We start from the raw sequence: 18,297 nt of genomic DNA on the forward strand, positions 1-18,297 counted from the left end.
GCTGTTGTCACACTATCACAGTCCTCCCTTGCTTAGCAGCGTCAGTGACTGTACAGTTAGAACATGGATGGGCCCTGGCCTGGGGGTCAGGAACTCTGCCCACCAGCTCAGCTTCCCATTCCCTCGCCTCATAACTTGTGCAAGACTCTGCCTACTTGACCTTGGTTTCCTCAGCTATAAAATGATGACTTTTACATTTGAAAGGTCTGGAATTCTCTGACTAGAGGGAAAAGTGCGTCTACTACCAAAGATTTAAAATTCTTGTTCTTGCACACATTCTCTCCCATTAGCGCAGCGGTTCTCACCTGTAGGTCTCGACCCCTTTGGGGGTCGAATGACCCTTTCACAGGGGTCGCCTAAGAACATCGGAAAACACATATATAATTACATATTCTTTTTGTGATTAATCACTATGCTTTAATTATGTTCAATTTGTAACAATGAAAATGCATCCTGCATATCAGATATTTACATTACAATTCATAACAGTAGCAAAATTACAGTTATGGAGTAGCAACGAAAATAATTTTATGGTTGGGGGTCACCACAACATGAGGAACTGTATTAAAGGGTCACAGCATTGGGAAGGTTGAGAACCACTGCGTTAGCGGCTTCCCAGCCACTAACCCATCAGGTCAGGCCCTGGGCTGTTGTTGGGTCCCTCTCTTTGGTTCCAGGGTGGACCATACTTTAGTCTACTCAGGAAGACTTCATGTGCTCTTCCTGAACTTTGGTTTCTTTATTTGCAAAGTGAATTAACAGTGTTCATCTGGTTGTTATGAGGATTAGAGGGGGAAATGTACATTATATCTATCAGTGCCTGGTGTTTAATTACTTAGCATCCTTCTCCCCTCCCCTACCTTTCCCTTCTCTTTCTCAGCTCTTCTCTTTCAGATGTTTTAGTTTATTCCTTCTAACACTTACAGCAAGAGTATTATTTTAACTCACTTAAGGGCTTCTGGGTGCCAAAATCTGTTACACGCATTCTCATATCCTTTGTAGTGCCCAGGATTGCCTTGCACATAGTAGACACTCAGTAAATACTCACAAAACATTAAACCATCCCATCTTAAAAAGCATGGGCTCTCCCATTTATTAGCTCTTTGACCTTGAGCTACCTAAACAGTCTTTCCAAGTTTAAATTTCCTTGTCAGTAAAATGGGGATTGTACTGTGTAGCTTTTAGAATTGTTGCAAGACCATATAAGATGTGTCTATAAATATTAAATATTTAGTAATAAATATTAAAGTAAATATTAAAATATTAAAGCACCATCTCCGATGCACAGTAGGTGCTCAGTACATGGTAGCTATTTTTAAAACTGATGATACTGTATCACTTTTGCCATTGAGTACAGCTATCTAAAAGTTCATTATTCTTCTTTTTTCTGTTTTTGAAATTCATTCCACAAGTATCTGTTGAGAGAATGAATACCAAATTCTTGTGTTTAAATAGCCAATACTAAAGGATAATTTCTCAAACTTCAAATTTCTATTGCTATAATTTCTCTTAATTTTAGCTGAGATAAATTAGGAAGAATAAGCATTATCTATCTTTGAATAATTTCTGATAAATGATTTAGGATTCAACAAGGCAACCTGGGCCAATAGCTGTGAAACTAACCTCCTACTTTACTTTTATTTTGAGGAATTCTTATGCTCTTTAATCTTGAATTTAATCTTAAACCTTCACTAAGTTCAATTTGATTATTATTAGCTAAACAAATGTTAGGAATGTATGATTAGTAAGTCCCTGAATAGGCTAAAAACGAATGTCTTGCAAGTGATCAGTTAGTTTCTGAGGGTTCAAAAGACGCCATATGATTTTAATAGTATTATTTAAAATGCCACCACCTATAGTTGTCTTTATAAAGAAATACCGAAACTCATATTCAAGGCTAGAACAATTAAGGCAGAGTCTGGAAGACAGAAATAGGCAAAGGGATAGTAAATGTTTTATGTTAGATCATTTAAGGCTATGGTGTGCAGATTAATTTTATTATATTCTGCTTTTCACTACATGCTGTAAAAATATAATTAAGGTTTAGTTACTGATTTAACCATTTTTAGTTGAATCAGATTTTTTAGGACACTAAAGTAAATGGTTAAAAAGGTGATCTAGGAAAGTGTCTAAGACATATTATGACGTGAAAACAGCCAGTATGAGAACAGTGTTATAACATGGCCCGTGTGTGCCTAAGAAGGGGTATGTGCAAGTGGACAGGTGAATAACAGCCAGCATGAACTAACACTTCGCGGGCACTGCCCCAAGTGCCGTCGTGGATTAGCTTATTACAGCAGCCTATGAACGAGATGCCATAACTGTCCTCACTACACAGATCGGGACACGGGAGGAACACCCCCAGGGTTACACAGCTTCTGGTTGGATAGTGGGGACTTGAATTTTGCCAATTTGGCTCTGGAGCTGGTCCTCTGAACTACTACACTCTCTTACACCTCTCTCTCTCTCTCTCTCTCTCTCTCTCTCTCTCTCTCTCTCTTTCTCTTTGTGCCACTAGACAGTTCTTTAAAAAAAAAAAAAGCATTTCTTTTTTTCTCTCTTGAAATATCATTTATTGGGTCCGAGAAATGCTGGAAGCTGCATGTCTGCCTCCCGTCTCAGCGCAGTGGAGGTCTGTTAGAGTTGAGTTTCTCTCCTTGCTCATGCGTGGTCCCCACCGGAAGCATACACCCTGACCATGCATGTTTCTGCAGCCACCTCTGCAGCCTTGGCGTTTTTATCCCCGGTCCTCACTGCTGCCATGCACTGCTGCCTTAGACCTTGCAGTAATGGAACAACACATTTTGAGTGTTGAATTCAAAGTCTGTAAAGACTTATGTAGAATTTTAAGTGCTTTCCCTGCCCGCCCCTCTCCTCCCACCCCCCCCCCCCCCCCCCCCGCCCCAGAAAATGGGGACAAAAGTGAGAGTTTAGTTTTTGCAAATTGTTGAACTATAAAACTTCTTTTTCTTCTCTTCCTTCCTGGGATTGGCAGTTTGCATCACTTGGTGAAATCACATCCTTAGAAGAACATAGAAGACAATCTAGAGCAGCGGTTCTCAACCTGTGGGTCGCGACCCCTTTGGCGGTCGAACGACCCTTTCACAGGGGTCGCCTAAGACCATCCTGCATATCAGATATTTACATTACGATTCATAACAGTAGCAACATTACAGTTACGAAGTAGCAACAAAAATGATTTTATGGTTGGGTCACAACATGAGGAACTGTATTTAAAGGGCCAGAAGGTTGAGAACCACTGATCCAGAGGCCCAACTTTTCAGAAAAAAAGGCTTACAGTTGGTCTAAATTAGTTTCCCAAGAAAAATCAACTCTGTTGATTTCACTAGTATTTATTTCCTCAAATATAGTAAGAACCTTCCCTATCCAGTTAAATGTATTTGTACTTCAGATCAGAATGAACTCCCCAAAACTTCCCCTAAGTTTTAATGTTTATTTTAAAAAAGAGTTATTAGTGGGACAAAAGAACCATTGATCATGAGCCCATTTCCATGACGTAATGTGATGCCACAAGGACAGGCATCATTCTACAACTAATATGGTGGAAAATTCTGTGTGTGGTAAAAATTTGAAGAGAAAATGGTTTCCTATTTCTTAAAAGTATTTTATAGTGCTTAAGAAGTGACCTTGATTTTCTTTGGAGAATGACAGGGAAATGTGTCCAGACTTCACCTGTGAATAAGCTGGTAACTAACCACTCCCCTTACTCATCTGAAATCCTTAGAGTCTCATTCATTCAGATACAAGAGCAGGAGGAGAGAGTCCGTTGATGTGAAATCGATATCATCTCGAGGCAGTGATGGTAAGAAGTTTTTCAGATTTTCTTGACCTTTTTAAAGCATAGAAAGTGACAGAAGAATATATAAAAGAATTCCTCAGCATATAAACAAACCCCAAGGAATAGAGAGTCAGCAAAACTGGCTTCTTCCCCATAGGCAGTAGATTTTTTAGGCCTTTTAATCATTTTTTTCTTTTTACAGTCTTTATCTTTTCTTTGAAATGACTCGGCGCTTGATCCTTGATGGCCTAAGGTGTGCTGGACCATAACCACCAGAGCAGCTCAGTTTCTGTGGCTGGGTCACACATGGGTGCTAGTGGCAGAGAGGGGACCAGAATCTTGGCTTCCCAACTCTACTGCAAACCCAGTTTTCAGTGTACCTGTTATACACCCTTACTGTCCCTTAATAAACTGTCCCAGAATTTAGCAAAATACTTTTTTAGTTCAGTCAGGCCTAATTAATTCATTGGATTTGCAGGCGGATGGGAAAGTCAAAGATGGTTCTGAAATGTAATTCCTATGTGCCTAAGAAGATAGAAGTAATATATACAGAAACAAAGTCTCCATGTATGGCTAGGTGGGGGTTGAGGAGAAGATAAGTTTTATTTTAGTGGAAATGCCAAAGAAGCTAAAATGCAAAACTTCTACTCAGGGCTAGAGATCTGAATTGGGGAGTCCTAGAGGGGACAGATGAAGAGTCATGAGCAGAGGAACATTTCTAAGGTGTGTGTATGTGTGCACAACAACAAAACAGAAGAACTGAGTTCAAGGCTTGAAAGTACACCCTCAGTGAGAGGGAGACAAGAGAAATAGGGCCAGTGCAGAGAACAGGAGAGCTGGGAGTGAACCGTATGGACACAGTGTCACGTGAACCGAGAGCAGAGGAAAGCGGAAGAAAGGAGATGCTAGCCGTGTGAGTGCTGCAGCGATCAGAGTTCACAAGCTGAGAACTCGCATTCAGTTCGTGTTTATTTAGCAAAGGAGGACACATTCTAGAGGTATGAGGAGGGGACGGTGAGTGACAGAAGGGAGAGAAGTGGGGTGGTAACTTAAGGGGGTAAATGAAAAGGCCAGTGAGGAACTTTCAGTTCTTCAGGTCACAATGGGAAAGCTGAGTCTGAGGGAAGGAGAAAGACAGATACATCACAGGGCATGCAAGGGGTTGGGGCCAAGAATGTAAGGAAGGTGGACTGAAGTATTTTCAGACGGATTGAGGTGTAGATATACAACATTGTAGATGGAAAGTATAATGAATGAAGGAATTTCAACTAGATGAGCTCAGTATTTAGTAGGGTTTGAGTCGCGATTGTCTTCTCTACAGAGCGTGGGAGTGGAGGTTGCAGAGTGTGCAATGTGGCTGCTCTGGCCGCAGAGGACCACAGGGGTCTGAGCAGCAGGCTGCTCTGTTAGCATTGGCTAGATTAGGTGATCCCAGCGATCACATACAGATTCTGTCTCTCAGAGGAGTGGTAGGAAAATGAGAACAGTGCTTTTAAAGTAAAGCTTCTACCTTTTGAATTTTGAACCACATGTAAGAATTACCTATTCAAAAAAGTAAAATATTTTAAAATGTAAGTTTCTACAGATTAGAGGTAGAACCACCAGGGATTCTGGGTATTAAGAACCTAAAGGCTCAGAGATGTGGAGTGCCTAATTCAGACTGAAGGTGCTCGTTCTCTCTCCCCTCACTTGCCTTTCCATTTACACACCAAACCTGGGCCATGCCTCCCCTCCCACACTGCACAGTTATCCAGTTACATGGCCAGTGGCTAAGGACTGAAAGTGATGGAACTGCCCAGATGGGCTTTGGTGACTTACGGGGAAGTGAGTCCTATGGGATCATTCGGCTCTTGGGGTGGGGTCCAGATCCCATCAACCTCCTCTAAAATTCCCCTTGTGGGCTGGGACTCATAGGCCTTCCTGCCACCAAAGTTCCAGGCCAGACCATCCTTTCCTAGTAGTGGCCAAGCTCTTACCCTTTCAGGATTAAGAGATGGATGAATTCATTGCTTTATGGGGGACAGTAGTCCTTTGAGAGCCAGGCCCCTAGTTCAGGATGGGCTTCTTTGCTGCACTCAGCCAAGCTGAGCACCAACACCAGACACAACTTTCTTGACTTCTCCCCAGCGCCAAGCCTGCAGAACCGTCGCTATCCATCCATGGCAAGGATCCATTCCATGACCATCGAGGCCCCCATCACAAAGGTGAGTGGCAGCTGCTACCTCTACAGTCAGGGTCACCCAGCACTGGGCTGTTTTGCAGATAAAATGAATGACATACCACAATATCATAGAGTTTACAGTCTAGTAGAGAAAATAGATATTAAACACAATAAATAAATATAGTTATAAACTACAAAAATTGCTGTAAAGGAAAACAGTTTAAGAGGAAATTAGATTAGGGCCCTATTTTGGGTGGTGAGAGGGGTGATCAGGAAGGGTCTGTCTGTAGAGGAAGTGATGTTTGACGTGAGACCTGAGGCATGCAAAGACACAGAAGACGAGAGGGGAGAAGAGGATTCGAGGCAGCAGACACAGCAAAGGGTGAAGCCTGAGGTGAGATGGGGGACCAGAGCAGTTGAGGACCTGAAGGAAAGTCAAGTGGCTGGAGCTGGAGAGCGGAGGGAGGAGATGGTGACGTGGAGCTTGGCAGGGCTCAGTTCATTCTGGCCAGTTGGGCCATGAGGAGTTTATAGTTTTGTTTTGGTGCAGTGGGAACCACTGAAGAGTTTAAAGCAGGGAGTGACATGATCAGATACGCAGAGAATGGATTGGAGATGGCAAGCGTGGAAGAAAAGCCCCCAGTTAGGGGGCTTTTCCAGAATTTCAGGCAAGAGATGGTATTAGCTGTGCTAGGATTATAACAGATTAGGGAATATTTAGCGGTAGAATCAGTTTGACTTGGTGATTAATTATATTGTCAGGGTGGCGAGGTTAAGGGGCATGATGTGGAAACCAGAGCCTCTCAGACTTTTACTTTGAGCACAGGATGGACAGGAGTGGTTTTTTACTGCAGTGTGGAAGCCAGAGAATGGAGCAAAGCTCCGTGTCTTTCTTCTTCTTTCTTGTTTGTTACTTGCTTGCTTTGGGGAGAGGAGAATGAGTTTGGTTTTGGACATGTAAGATACTCCCATGGATATGTCAGGTATGCAATTGAATACACAAGTCTAAAGATCAAAAAGAGTTCAGAGCTGGGATGTAAATTTGAGAGCCCTTGGCATACGGATGATGTGTCCCAAAGTCATGGAAATGAGAGCTCATCTCTGGAGGCCTGTAGAGTGAGAGAAAGGCCCAGCATCAACCCCTAAGGAACTCCACCCTGTAAGGGAGCTGGAGGAGAATGTCCAGCAAAGGAGCCTGCAGAAATGTAGTCAGTGAGGTGGGAGAGATGCCAAAAGGGGTTGGGTGAGCAGCATTCCTCAATAAGAAGGGAGTGGTGGCGTGGAGGCACCAGTCACTCAAAACAATGTGTCATCATCTGATTTCTTTTGGATTCCAGGTATATGGGAAGTAGAATCCTAATGACCTCAAATTTTTTCTTTCCTTACTTCCTTAGGTTATAAATATAATTAATGCAGCCCAAGAAAACAGCCCTGTTACAGTAGCAGAAGCCTTGGACAGAGTTTTAGAAATTTTACGGACCACAGAACTGTACTCCCCTCAGCTGGGCACCAAAGACGAAGATCCTCACACCAGTGATCTCGTTGGAGGCCTGATGACTGTGAGTGATGAGGATAAACCAGAGATTAATGTGCTCAGACTACATGCAGCATGTATTGTTACCTATACTTGCAGAGTACTTTTACCTGTTGTATGGACAAACCAGGAGCATCTGCATCAAAATTTCTGTGGTTGGCATTAGTTAAGGAATCTTGCATTTATCTTTCCATAGGAGCTTTGCAAAGCTGACTGACCATAGCATGGGAGACAGTCCTTCAGCATTCCTGTTATACAAAGGCGATCCTAGGCAGTTGGTTGATATGCATGGCCCTTGTCTTTCTTCCCTTGACCTGGCACAGTATTCAGTTGAGGTTATGGCCAGTCTCCTTGGATCTCAGGCTCTTTATCTATGTAAATGAAAGGGTTTGTACTTAGACTACAGCACTAGTTTCCAAAGTCTTAGCTGTAGAACCATTTCTTTCAATAAAAGCTTCTATAGAAGTTCCCTCTGTAATCGGATAGAGCAGAGGAAGCTGCTCTGGCTTGGTGAGGAGGGGAGGAACCTCCCCTGCCAGCACACCACCACCATAGTAGCTGATTTCAAAAGACTCATCCTGTTTTGCTGTGATCTATTTGGCCATAATCATCATCTATCAGCAAGTGAAGAAAATTCAAATTATTCATCTGTGCTCCTTATCAGAGGTGGGAGCTGGAAGAATCCTTTGGGAGAAAAACAAAGTCCAAGGGTCATCTATGAGTTTTATTTTTAAAGGCTGAGCATTGACTAGCTTTCTGACCCATTCTTCTTGTTCCAACTAAAAATCTCTGATGAGCCTGCAATCTGAGCAATCTCCTAATTACTACTTCCCTGCCCCAGGGCTGGCCTTTGTTGCCCCATCCCAGTGCAGAGCAGACTTCAGTTAGAGAGGGCAGCCAGGGTCTTTCAGGAGGGTGGTCCCCAGTTCAAATCCAAAGGATTCCCACTGCTGCCATACCATCTTAGGGTTCCTCTCCAGGTAATGCTGTGAGGAACCAGTGCAGGATTCCACCTCTTTTTATGAAGCATTAGGGAAGAGGAGAAAGAAAGGCAAAGAAGAAACAGAGGAGTCCCCTGTGATATTTGTCTTAGAGGAGGGGCCATTGTAACTTCTCTTTTATTCATTTGTAAAAAATTAAACTCTTGGCCTAAAGATCCAAGGTGTGACTTCAGGGGAGCCCTTCATTGACATTTTAAACCTTAGCACACACTTTCTAGGGATGACAAACAATTATAAATTATACAAACAAATATAAAGGAGCTAAAAAAATTGGGTACTCGGGTAGAAGATGAAGGGAAGGAAACTGAGATGCAAGAACATCTGGAACTAGTTCAAGTCCAGGAGCCTAGTAAAGGCCAAACATTGGAATCCTGCCCACTCCCTATGCCAGTGATGGTGAACCTATGACACGCGTGTCAGAGGTGACACATGAACTCATTTTTTGGGCTGATTTTTCTTTGTTAAATGGCATTTAAATATATAAAATAAATATCAAAAATATAAGTCTTTGTTTTACTATGGTTGCAAATATCAAAAAATTTCTATACGTGACACGGCACCAGAGTTAAGTTAGGGTTTTTCAAAATGCTGATATGCCGAGCTCAAAAGGTTCGCCATCACTGCCCTATGCTGTCCCTCCAAAGATCTCAATCTAGAAACTTTTAAAAGTTAGCAACAATGCTCATGTTGCTAAATAGAAAATGCAGTTGGAAAAAATTAATTCAGATATTAGTCAAAAATTAGCTCAAGCTTTTTAAGGCTTTACATTAAGGAATTCCCAAATGTGGCCCATGGCTTTGGCTCCCTAATAAGTAAATCAAATAACACAGTCCCTATGAGAGTAAGGAGGGTCCCTTCAAAATCACATGCATCCAAACCAAAGCAAGTTCACTTCCGTGATTTCACAAACGTGGCTTCAAAATGCCAGAAGAGAAAGATGGCATGAGAATAGAGCCAACTCACAGCCCAGGAGTGAGACAGAATGCAGTCATTTCCATTTTATTCTCAATTCTCCACCTCCTGAGGCTAAGAGCCATGAAGGGAGAATATCCTGTGTCTTGTAGCTATTGTTCTGATTTAGTTTTGAGCTTCAACTTGGGAGTTCCAGATTGACTGGGTTACTCATTATTCAAATCTCTTTGGCTAATAAAAGAAATGAGAAAATAATGCCGGCATATACAACATGCTTCTAATAGCACCTTGCTTTATTCCAGGATGGCCTGAGAAGGTTGTCAGGAAACGAGTATGTGTTCACTAAGAGTAAGTTGTCATAGAACCATTTGTTACTTATAACCTGTCTCTAGCCTGTGCAGTCCCAGTGTTGTGATTATTTGGTCAGGGGAGAATCTTGGTGTTACTTCCTATTGGTCTCATTGCAGTTTAAGCATTTCTATGTTCTACATTTGATACCAGGTCTCATAATTAAAATTACTTATCTGAACACTGTCAGAATAAGGATTGGACATTTCTATATGTTTAAACAGACTGTTAAAATGAATTGTTTTTCTGTTTGGGGGCCTTGGAATTTAGTAATGTAAGAGAAGAGCCCTGAAGTGAACATCCTCCCACCCTTAGAGTTCAAGACTTTCTCTTTATAGTAGCAGATGAAGATGACAGATGCTCAAAGGCACCCAGGATTCCACAATTAACCCTCCCCCCCCCCATCTGTTTGCTCAGATGTGCACCAGAGTCACAGTCATCTTGCAATGCCAATAACCATCAATGATGTCCCCCCTTGTATCGCTCAATTACTTGATAATGAGGAAAGTTGGGAGTTCAACATTTTTGAGTTGGAAGCTGTTACGCATAAAAGGTATGTAGCTTCTCTGGCTGCCGGCAGAGAAGACTGATGGCCAAGCTCAAGACTCCACGTTGGAAACTTTGAGCGAGACATGAGCCCTTGCAGAGAGGCTGTTCCTTTCGTGCTGTGCTGGAGGGGTATCGCAGAGCAGAGACCATGGCCCCTGACTGAGCTCCTTTATGGAGAAAATTAGTGGGTGAGGTGTGGGATCAGCCTGGTGATGACCCAGGATGAGGAAATGCTGAGTCCTTTTCACATCTACGCAGGTCATTCCTTTGTGCTAATGAGGTAAGAACTCCAAGTATTCTCAGCCCCAGACTTGAAGCCCCACCTTACAAAATGAGTTTGAGGGTACTGGAGACTTTTCTTTTTATTTGTCCTATAGGCAGGGCAAGGGTTAGATGACTCAAAGTCCTCTTCTGTAGTAGGGGGATATTTCCTCCAGGGGTGTTAGTCTAGTAGGATGTGAATGCCTTGCACCTGTAAATAATTAACATACGATAGAACTTCGCTGAGACCACACAAGCCATTCCTCTTGTTCTTAGGCTCAGTAACTGCCTCAGGGGACACAAAGGAAGTACAGAGCTGATGTGGAAGTGGAGATGGGGAGGAACTACCAGGGGCCTTTCTTGGCTTTCAGATCCACTGAAGAGTTTATGACTTAGAGATAATCTGCAAGTCATTCAGATTGACCACTATTGAGGCACCTAGTTGCAAGAAGTGGCCAGTGAGGAGGAGATGTGTTTACGCCCCGATGCATGTGTAATAAGCATCAAAAGAAAAATGCCTCCATTCCTCAGCATCATCAACGCAAACAGTTTCTGGACCAGTGAATACAATGAATCAGGGTTTGTCTTCCTGTTTTCCAGGCCATTGGTTTACTTGGGCTTAAAGGTCTTTTCCCGTTTTGGAGTATGTGAATTTTTACGCTGTTCTGAAACAACTCTTCGGGCCTGGCTCCAAGTGATTGAAGCCAACTACCACTCCTCCAATGCTTACCACAACTCCACCCATGCCGCGGATGTCCTGCACGCCACCGCCTTCTTCCTGGGAAAGGAGAGAGTGAAGGTAGAACTTTGATATCATGATCTAGTTACCTACCTATTTTTTTTTTTCTTTTGCTACAAAATTGGTCATTTGGTGTTATAAAGACATAGCGTTTTCTCCTAGCCCTCCCCTACCCCAAATGCCTAAAATAACTATTTATGCCACTATCGAGTCCTCTAAAGGCCTAGCTGATCTATGAACCCATTCTCCAAGTGTTTACTTTGTGGTACTTACTTAGAGGACAAAATTTAATTATTATAGCAAATGGTTACTAGGTCTAGTGGTTAAGTTTTAGGATCAGAATTTGGCCATTGGTAAATTAAAATCCAGATAGTGATGAGTTCTTTCAGCACAGCACATTTGCATACATATGTGTGTGTTGTGTAGGAATGATTATGTATATCTTATATTAATAACTGTGTGTAATTCTGACAGAGTTCCATGTCCCCTTGTCTTACTTAGAAACCAATACTGTCATGTACAGGTGCTGATGTGTAGGGTAGCCATATGTACACCCCATGTATAGCTGGCAAGAAATCCCCATCTTCTCCCCTTCCTATCACCATTGGCACAATGAAACTTGTAATTCCTTTGCTAAAACTGAAGCTTAGACTGTAGATACCCCGGGTAGAAGTGCTGTATAGAGACTGAAATTCGTATCAATCTGCAAATGCCTGACATTATATATAGATATATATAAGCTTAAAGGCCTGGTACTTAAGGAAAAGCATGGTAGTGAGACATGTAGAGGGAACAGGAATGGCACCAAAATGGAGACGGGGTATTTTTTTCTATTTTGCCAAATGCTGGTATTCACTTTCATCAGCAAGAACGTAAAGAATGTGTTTCAAGAATGAAGCTTTTGAAGATTTTGTCTCCTACTTTAGAAACTCTAAACGTGTGATCAGAGGTGATATGGGCCTGTGTTTCCATAGCGCCTTTGAGGAGCTGAGACACCTCCAGATTCCCACTCCAGGTTCTCATTCTCAGTTTTACACCGCATGGATATTGTACAGCTGAGGTCCCCACTGCCAGCTGAGGACAGGGCTAAGGCATAACTCCAAAACCAAGTGATCTATAGCTACTGCAGTCTTGAGTTAAAGATGAACCTCACTTAAGCAGAACCACTCTAGAAAAATACAGATGAAATGCTTGATAAATTAGGGAATGCTTAGTCACTTTATTATCTCCCTCCCCTAAAATAAGAATTTTTGTTTACATTGAGAGTTCTGCTAATGCATTCAGACTCTAGTTGAATTTCTCAAATAGCAATAGAAACAAGTCTAAGACTAGTAATACTCTTACAATTCAAAAGACATTTTCCCACTCTGTCACCCATGCCAGAGAATCAGAATTTAGGAACCTTCGAGAATTGGGCTCGAAGGGGCTCCTGAGTGCAGAAGCTGAGTCAGCAGCCCACTGGTTAGTCCATGTGAGGAACTTCAAGTGAGATTTATCCCTGAGGCCTCTTCCACCAGACCTGCTGCCACTGATGAAGAGTCAGGAAAAAATGTTTTTACCAAATTCCCATGTCATCTGTTACTCCTAATTTCTGTATACATTAAGGCTAAAATTCTTAATGTCTCTGTGACATAGCTCCACATCCTCAGCCCCGCCATAGATATGCCCTTCAGTTTGTGATGAGCCCTGTCTGCTCCCCACTTACCAGTTCCCTGGAACACTGCAGTGGGAGTCAGGATAACCATGACCCTTTTGGTCTTCTCCTGTGTGAATGAATAACTGCAGATAAGGAGCTGTTCAGAGGCCGATCTGGAAGGGAGTCTAGTCTGGCCAATCTGCCTGAGTATGATCCAGATCATCTGCTAGTCAAAGGGGTAAAATATGCAGAAATGTCTGTGCCTCCCAGAGTTCGGTGGGGAAGTTTTCTCCCGCAGACAGTCCTACCCTAGGAAGGACCTTGCTTCTCCCACATGCTCGTGAGCAGGCCCAGATTGCCTTCCCTGTCTCCCCCATTTCTTATCAGACATTGCATGATTAGACAGTGCCCACCAATACTGCAGGGCATGGCCTCCTATTGGTACCTTTGTAAAAGTACCAGGTCTAGGTCAGCATAAGCTGGGAGAAAAGGCACGTCTCATCTGATGCTTTTTGTGTTGTCTACTCCAGTTCCATGAATCTATTTCATTGAAGCATTTTAAAATTAGCCCTAGATTCTAAGCAAGATTGAACCTACTCCAGGAGCACTAGCTGAGGACCCATGGGTCCCACTGCACAGGTAGAATCAGTCAGAGTGGAGCCCATGTGGGGGCAGCTCTGGATCATGCCTGCACCTACAGGTGACCATGGCCTTTCCTGACCAGCAGCAAAATTGGGCCATGTTTGCTTGCTCTGAGCATTACAGAATCACTCTCTGAGAAGAGCTGAACAGAGTAGCATGGACTGCTGTCCCTGCTCAGGAAACCTGCTTGTGTGGACTGGGGCCAAGCCAGGATTGCCCACTAGCTCCAGATCAGGATTGGAAATGGAAATGACTCCCTTCCGGTGGGGAAAGCTTCAAAAAAGCTTTCAGGTCTGAGCTTCAGACCCATTATTCCTTACCTGTTAGTATTAGTTTTTCCTCCCACAGCCTATGAGAGCAACTTGGGAATAGCAAATATGCCCACCCCTCCAGCCTCATCTTGGGGATCGCTTTCTTCTCATTCACTTCCCTTCAGTGATGCTCTGTTTCACCTCAGGAGTATCATGCAGGCTGTTGTTTCTGCCTGGCAGGCTCTCCCTTTACACGTCTGCCTAGGTCAGTGGTCAGCAAACTGCGGCTTGTGAGCCACATGCGGCCCTTTGGCCCCTTGAGTGTGGCCACGAAGTTTCAATCCCACTGTACGTGCACGCCCACACGTGGTATTTTGTGGAAGAGCCACACTCAAGGGGCTGCAGTTTGCCGACCCCTGGTTAGGTAATTCCTGCTTATCCTTCAGGCTTCAGCATAAAAGTCACTTCCTTAGAGAAGCCATCTCTGCCCACCTGCTGGACATGTAGCCATTAGCTACATGTGGCTATTTACATCTAACTGAAAATTAAATAAAATGAAAAATTCAGTTCTTCAGTTACACTGTCACATTTCAAGTGTCCAGTAGCTACATGTGAATAGGGGTTACTGTACTGGGCAGTGCAGACATAAACATTCCCATCACCACAGAAAGCTGAATGGACAGCGCTGCCCTAAACTAGACCAGGCCTCATGGTTACACTCTTAAAGCATCTAACTCCCTTCTTAGCACATCTCACAGTAGGTTACTTTTATTGGTGTGGGGTATTTTTTTTGTTTTATTTTTGTTTTACTAATTTGTGTCTCCCCAATAAATTAACTCCATTAGTGCAGAGACGATGCCAGTACAATTCATCACTGCAGCTCCAGCCCTCTGCATGGCAGCTGGGCACCCAGTCAGCACCCAATAAGTGATTATCAAATGAGTGAATTCATAAAGGACAGTGTTTTATATAACAGTAGCCCATTTGGTAACTCCTTCCTAAAGCTGTGAACTGAGAAAGCATTTGTATCCCTTGATCTCTGCTTTGTGTTCTTTTATAATGAGAGCTTTAGAAAGAGGGCTACCCTTTTTGCCTTTACTACCTGCTAGCCCAGAGCTGAATCTTGTCCTTAATAGCAAGAGCCCCCTTCACCTCATTTTCCTGGGAAAATTCTGCTCACTCTTGATGCTTGGTTCTAATCCTTTTACCTTTGTGTGTAGAGTTGTGTTGTATCTGTGCCATTTACTGCCACACTCTCACTCTTTTCAGAAGCATGCAAATGAGTAATATTTGTGGTTATAGGCCACTTTTTGCTCTGCCATTCCTGGGAGAGAATCATGAAAATACCACATGGCAGGCATTGAAAAGGCCTGTTTGGCTTCTTCCTGGATTCTGGGCGGGGGTGGGGGTGGGGTGGCTGGGGGGAGAATTAGGTATCCATTTTATCCCTCCAGATAATTCACAGCACAGCAAGGTGATGCAATGTGTGCTAGACAGCCTCTCAGCTTCGAGGAAGTCAGAGAAGGCTTAGTGGACTGGGGAGAACATTTTTATAATCCCAACTCCCCAAGTCTGCCCCACCCAAGAGACAAGGATGAGTAAAAGTCTCCTACATCCAGTAGGTAATGCTCAACGTTGCCTCCCCTCACCCCAGGGAAGTCTGGACCAGCTGGATGAGGTGGCAGCGCTAATTGCTGCCACAGTCCATGACGTGGACCACCCAGGAAGAACCAACTCTTTCCTCTGCAACGCAGGCAGTGAACTTGCTGTGCTCTACAATGACACGGCCGTCTTGGAGAGTCACCACACAGCCCTGGCCTTCCAGCTGACAGTCAAGGACAGCAAATGCAACATCTTCAAGAACATTGACAGGTCGGTTGTACTTGGGCTCCTATGCTCAGGCTTGTGAAGTGTAAGTAGGATACTCAGTTTCCCTAACTTCTGCAAGTATTTAGCTTCCTCTTACAGCGGTTCTCAACCTGTGGGTCGCGACCATCGGAAAACACATATAGCTTATCAGATATTTACATTACGATTCATAACAGTAGCAAAATTACAGTTATGAAGTAGCAACGAAAATAATTTTATGGTTGGGTCACAACATGAGGAACTGTATTAAAGGGCCATGGCATTAGGAAGGTTGAGAACCACTGGAAGGAGAAGGGGAAGTGAGAATACTTTGTACCATTGTGTCGGACAGTAAAATAATAACCTTTCCTTATAAACTTAACTGTACTTTTCAGGCTTCTTTCATCTTTTTAAATCTCATTTGGTCTTCAGTGAGTTCATGAAAATGTTTTATACAGAGCAACTCTATGAATATTGACTACAGTACTAATAACTATAATAGATATTTTTACTCTTGCAGGAGGACATCTGTCTTTTGTGTAACTCAAGGAAAATGTATCCTTCCCTGTCTTTCCCCAGCTCAACTTTTGGCCACTTAAAATCCTAACTCATGAGGAGACAGTATCTACAGGTTCCAGCAGGGCTGCTGGAGCCCAAGCACTGGACAGGTTTCCCCCTAATTGTTGTCCTCTCTTCTGGGGAGAGTTGGCCAAGTGTGAACAGATAGGAGCAATTTCTCCTGCCTGCCACAACCCTGCAGTCAGGCTCTGTTTATTTCTCACAGAACACCAGCCAGGCTGGGGAGCAGGCTCCTGGGAGAGGGCAGTGTACAGAGAGCACAGAGCTCACTTAGGCCTCAAGCCCACTCATCAGTCTCAAGGGTTGTTTTTAAAACTTTCACAGAAAGAATTCTTTCCAATAGCCAATTTTATTCAGCTGTGAGATGAAAGGAACTGGACAGTAATTTGGGACAGGATTGCTGCTCCATCCATTGTAACTTCTAATTGTAATTTAGAGGATTACTTATTAATGAGAAAACCTTCTTAAAATGCCATCACAGAAATAAATAACAATTCAGTCTTGCAGGGCATTTGGTCCTGTCCAAGACATTCACGGTGATATGTGATCCTCACCAAAAGGTCCTTGAAACTTGGTCCTGTCCACAATGCGAATAGCTAATATAGATCCTGCTCTCCTGTAATATTCGAACCCCAACCCGTCTACCTAACCCTATGTGTCATGACCAGCTAGGCTACCAGTGCAAGAAAGGTCATTATTGGCAGTACAGCCAGTACACAATTATTAGACCAATAAAACATGTATGGGCTGTTTGAACCCAGGGACATTTCTGAAGTGTGGACGTTTTGGACTGGACCAAAGCCCACTAACCATTCTCTATGCCAGCGGTTCTCAACCTGTGGATCACGACCCCTTTGGTGGTAGAACGACCCTTTCACAAGGGTCGCCTAAGACCATCCTGCATATCAGATATTTACATTACGATTCATAACAGTAGCAACATTACAGTTATGAAGTAGCAACGAAAATAATTTTATGGTTGGGTCACAACATGAGGAACTGTATTTAAAGGGCCAAAAGGTTGAGAACCACTGCTCTATGCCAAGAATCATGATGTCTGCACTGCATGCCGTAGGGCAGCTCATCAGGTGCTGTACCAGCCTTGTAGGGAAGGAACTTGTCATTTCCTTCCACCTCGACCTCACTGTTTTGATGTTGCCAAGAGAAGGTACAAAGGAATTACCTTGTAAAATAGGTGTCTACCATGTGACAGGTATATATATATTCCCAAATCATATGATGGTCAACTATCATTGGGGAAAATGGAAGTGTCAACAAGTCCTGGTTTCATGGGAAGATGAGCAGGTGAACTATTTTGTGATTTGCAGTCATTTCTTAACTCTGTGCCCAGCTCCCTCCTAGATTGTGGGAAGTGAGGTGAAACCGTAGCAGAATAGTTCTAATTCGGGACATGATGTGAACAGGGCTCTCTGTCTTCTGGTTATTTTAGGAACCATTATCGAACACTGCGCCAGGCTATTATTGACATGGTTTTAGCAACAGAGATGACAAAACACTTTGAACATGTGAACAAATTTGTGAACAGCATCAACAAGCCAATGGCAGCTGAGGTAAGCATTTCTCATGTAATAAGATACATCAGAGTATATTTCTATTAGAGCCTACTCTGGCCTCAAAGCATTTTCTCTCTCTCGGATGCAAGGTGGTTATTTGCTTGAAGTTGGTAAGAAAGAGCTGAAAGTACTGGCCACTTGTTTTCCTCGGGGTCAAGAATAGATTGGCAGTGTCCACAGCAATTCCAAGCTCCTTGAAGGAAAGGCCCTGGATAAAACCAGTGGTGACAAAAGGAGGTAGACCCAAAGAATAGGATGGAAGGAGCCTGCCAGCAGCGCACCAGCATAAACGGTGCTATTTAAGAGATCCATGCCCTTTCTGATTCTGTTCTTTGAGCTGTTAGACCTCAATGTCGGGTGTTTTAAAGATCTGTATCCCTGCTGGTTTGCATTAAAAGCATATCAGTACCTAAAGACTATAGGTACTGATTGGGAGTGACTAGTTGCAAACAAAAGCCTAAGT

General features: G+C 43.2%; 2 protein-coding genes across 6 annotated transcripts in view; one reads left to right on the plus strand and one right to left on the minus strand.

Annotated features, from left to right (window-relative positions):
- PDE8B (phosphodiesterase 8B) overlaps positions 1 to 18,297 on the plus strand; it is a 193,837-nt gene that overhangs the window by 169,421 nt on the left and 6,119 nt on the right. For all 4 annotated transcript variants that reach the window (XM_070412222.1, XM_070412223.1, XM_070412220.1 and 1 more), the window contains exons 12-19: positions 3,746 to 3,823; positions 5,927 to 6,003; positions 7,355 to 7,519; positions 9,710 to 9,755; positions 10,173 to 10,308; positions 11,166 to 11,364; positions 15,488 to 15,705; positions 17,711 to 17,831. In XM_070412222.1, the coding sequence (XP_070268323.1) occupies positions 3,746 to 3,823; positions 5,927 to 6,003; positions 7,355 to 7,519; positions 9,710 to 9,755; positions 10,173 to 10,308; positions 11,166 to 11,364; positions 15,488 to 15,705; positions 17,711 to 17,831 (1,040 nt within the window). The remainder of the gene's footprint in view (positions 1 to 3,745; positions 3,824 to 5,926; positions 6,004 to 7,354; positions 7,520 to 9,709; positions 9,756 to 10,172; positions 10,309 to 11,165; positions 11,365 to 15,487; positions 15,706 to 17,710; positions 17,832 to 18,297) is intronic.
- WDR41 (WD repeat domain 41) overlaps positions 9,468 to 18,297 on the minus strand; it is a 75,203-nt gene continuing 66,373 nt past the window's right edge. The window contains exons 14-15 of one of the 2 annotated variants that reach the window (XR_011471185.1): positions 11,296 to 11,343; positions 9,468 to 10,776 (exon numbers count right to left, since the gene is read on the minus strand). The gene's annotated coding sequence lies outside the window, so the exon portion shown is untranslated. Of the gene's footprint in view, positions 10,777 to 10,811; positions 11,344 to 18,297 lie in introns of those variants that run through there. The other variant, XM_070412225.1, reaches the window with a different exon arrangement.

Source organism: Myotis yumanensis, unplaced genomic scaffold (genome assembly GCF_028538775.1).
Source record: "Myotis yumanensis isolate MYYU_CA2020_CCGP unplaced genomic scaffold, mMyoYum1.0.hap1 SCAF_4, whole genome shotgun sequence".
Classification (NCBI taxonomy): Eukaryota; Metazoa; Chordata; class Mammalia; order Chiroptera; family Vespertilionidae; genus Myotis; species Myotis yumanensis.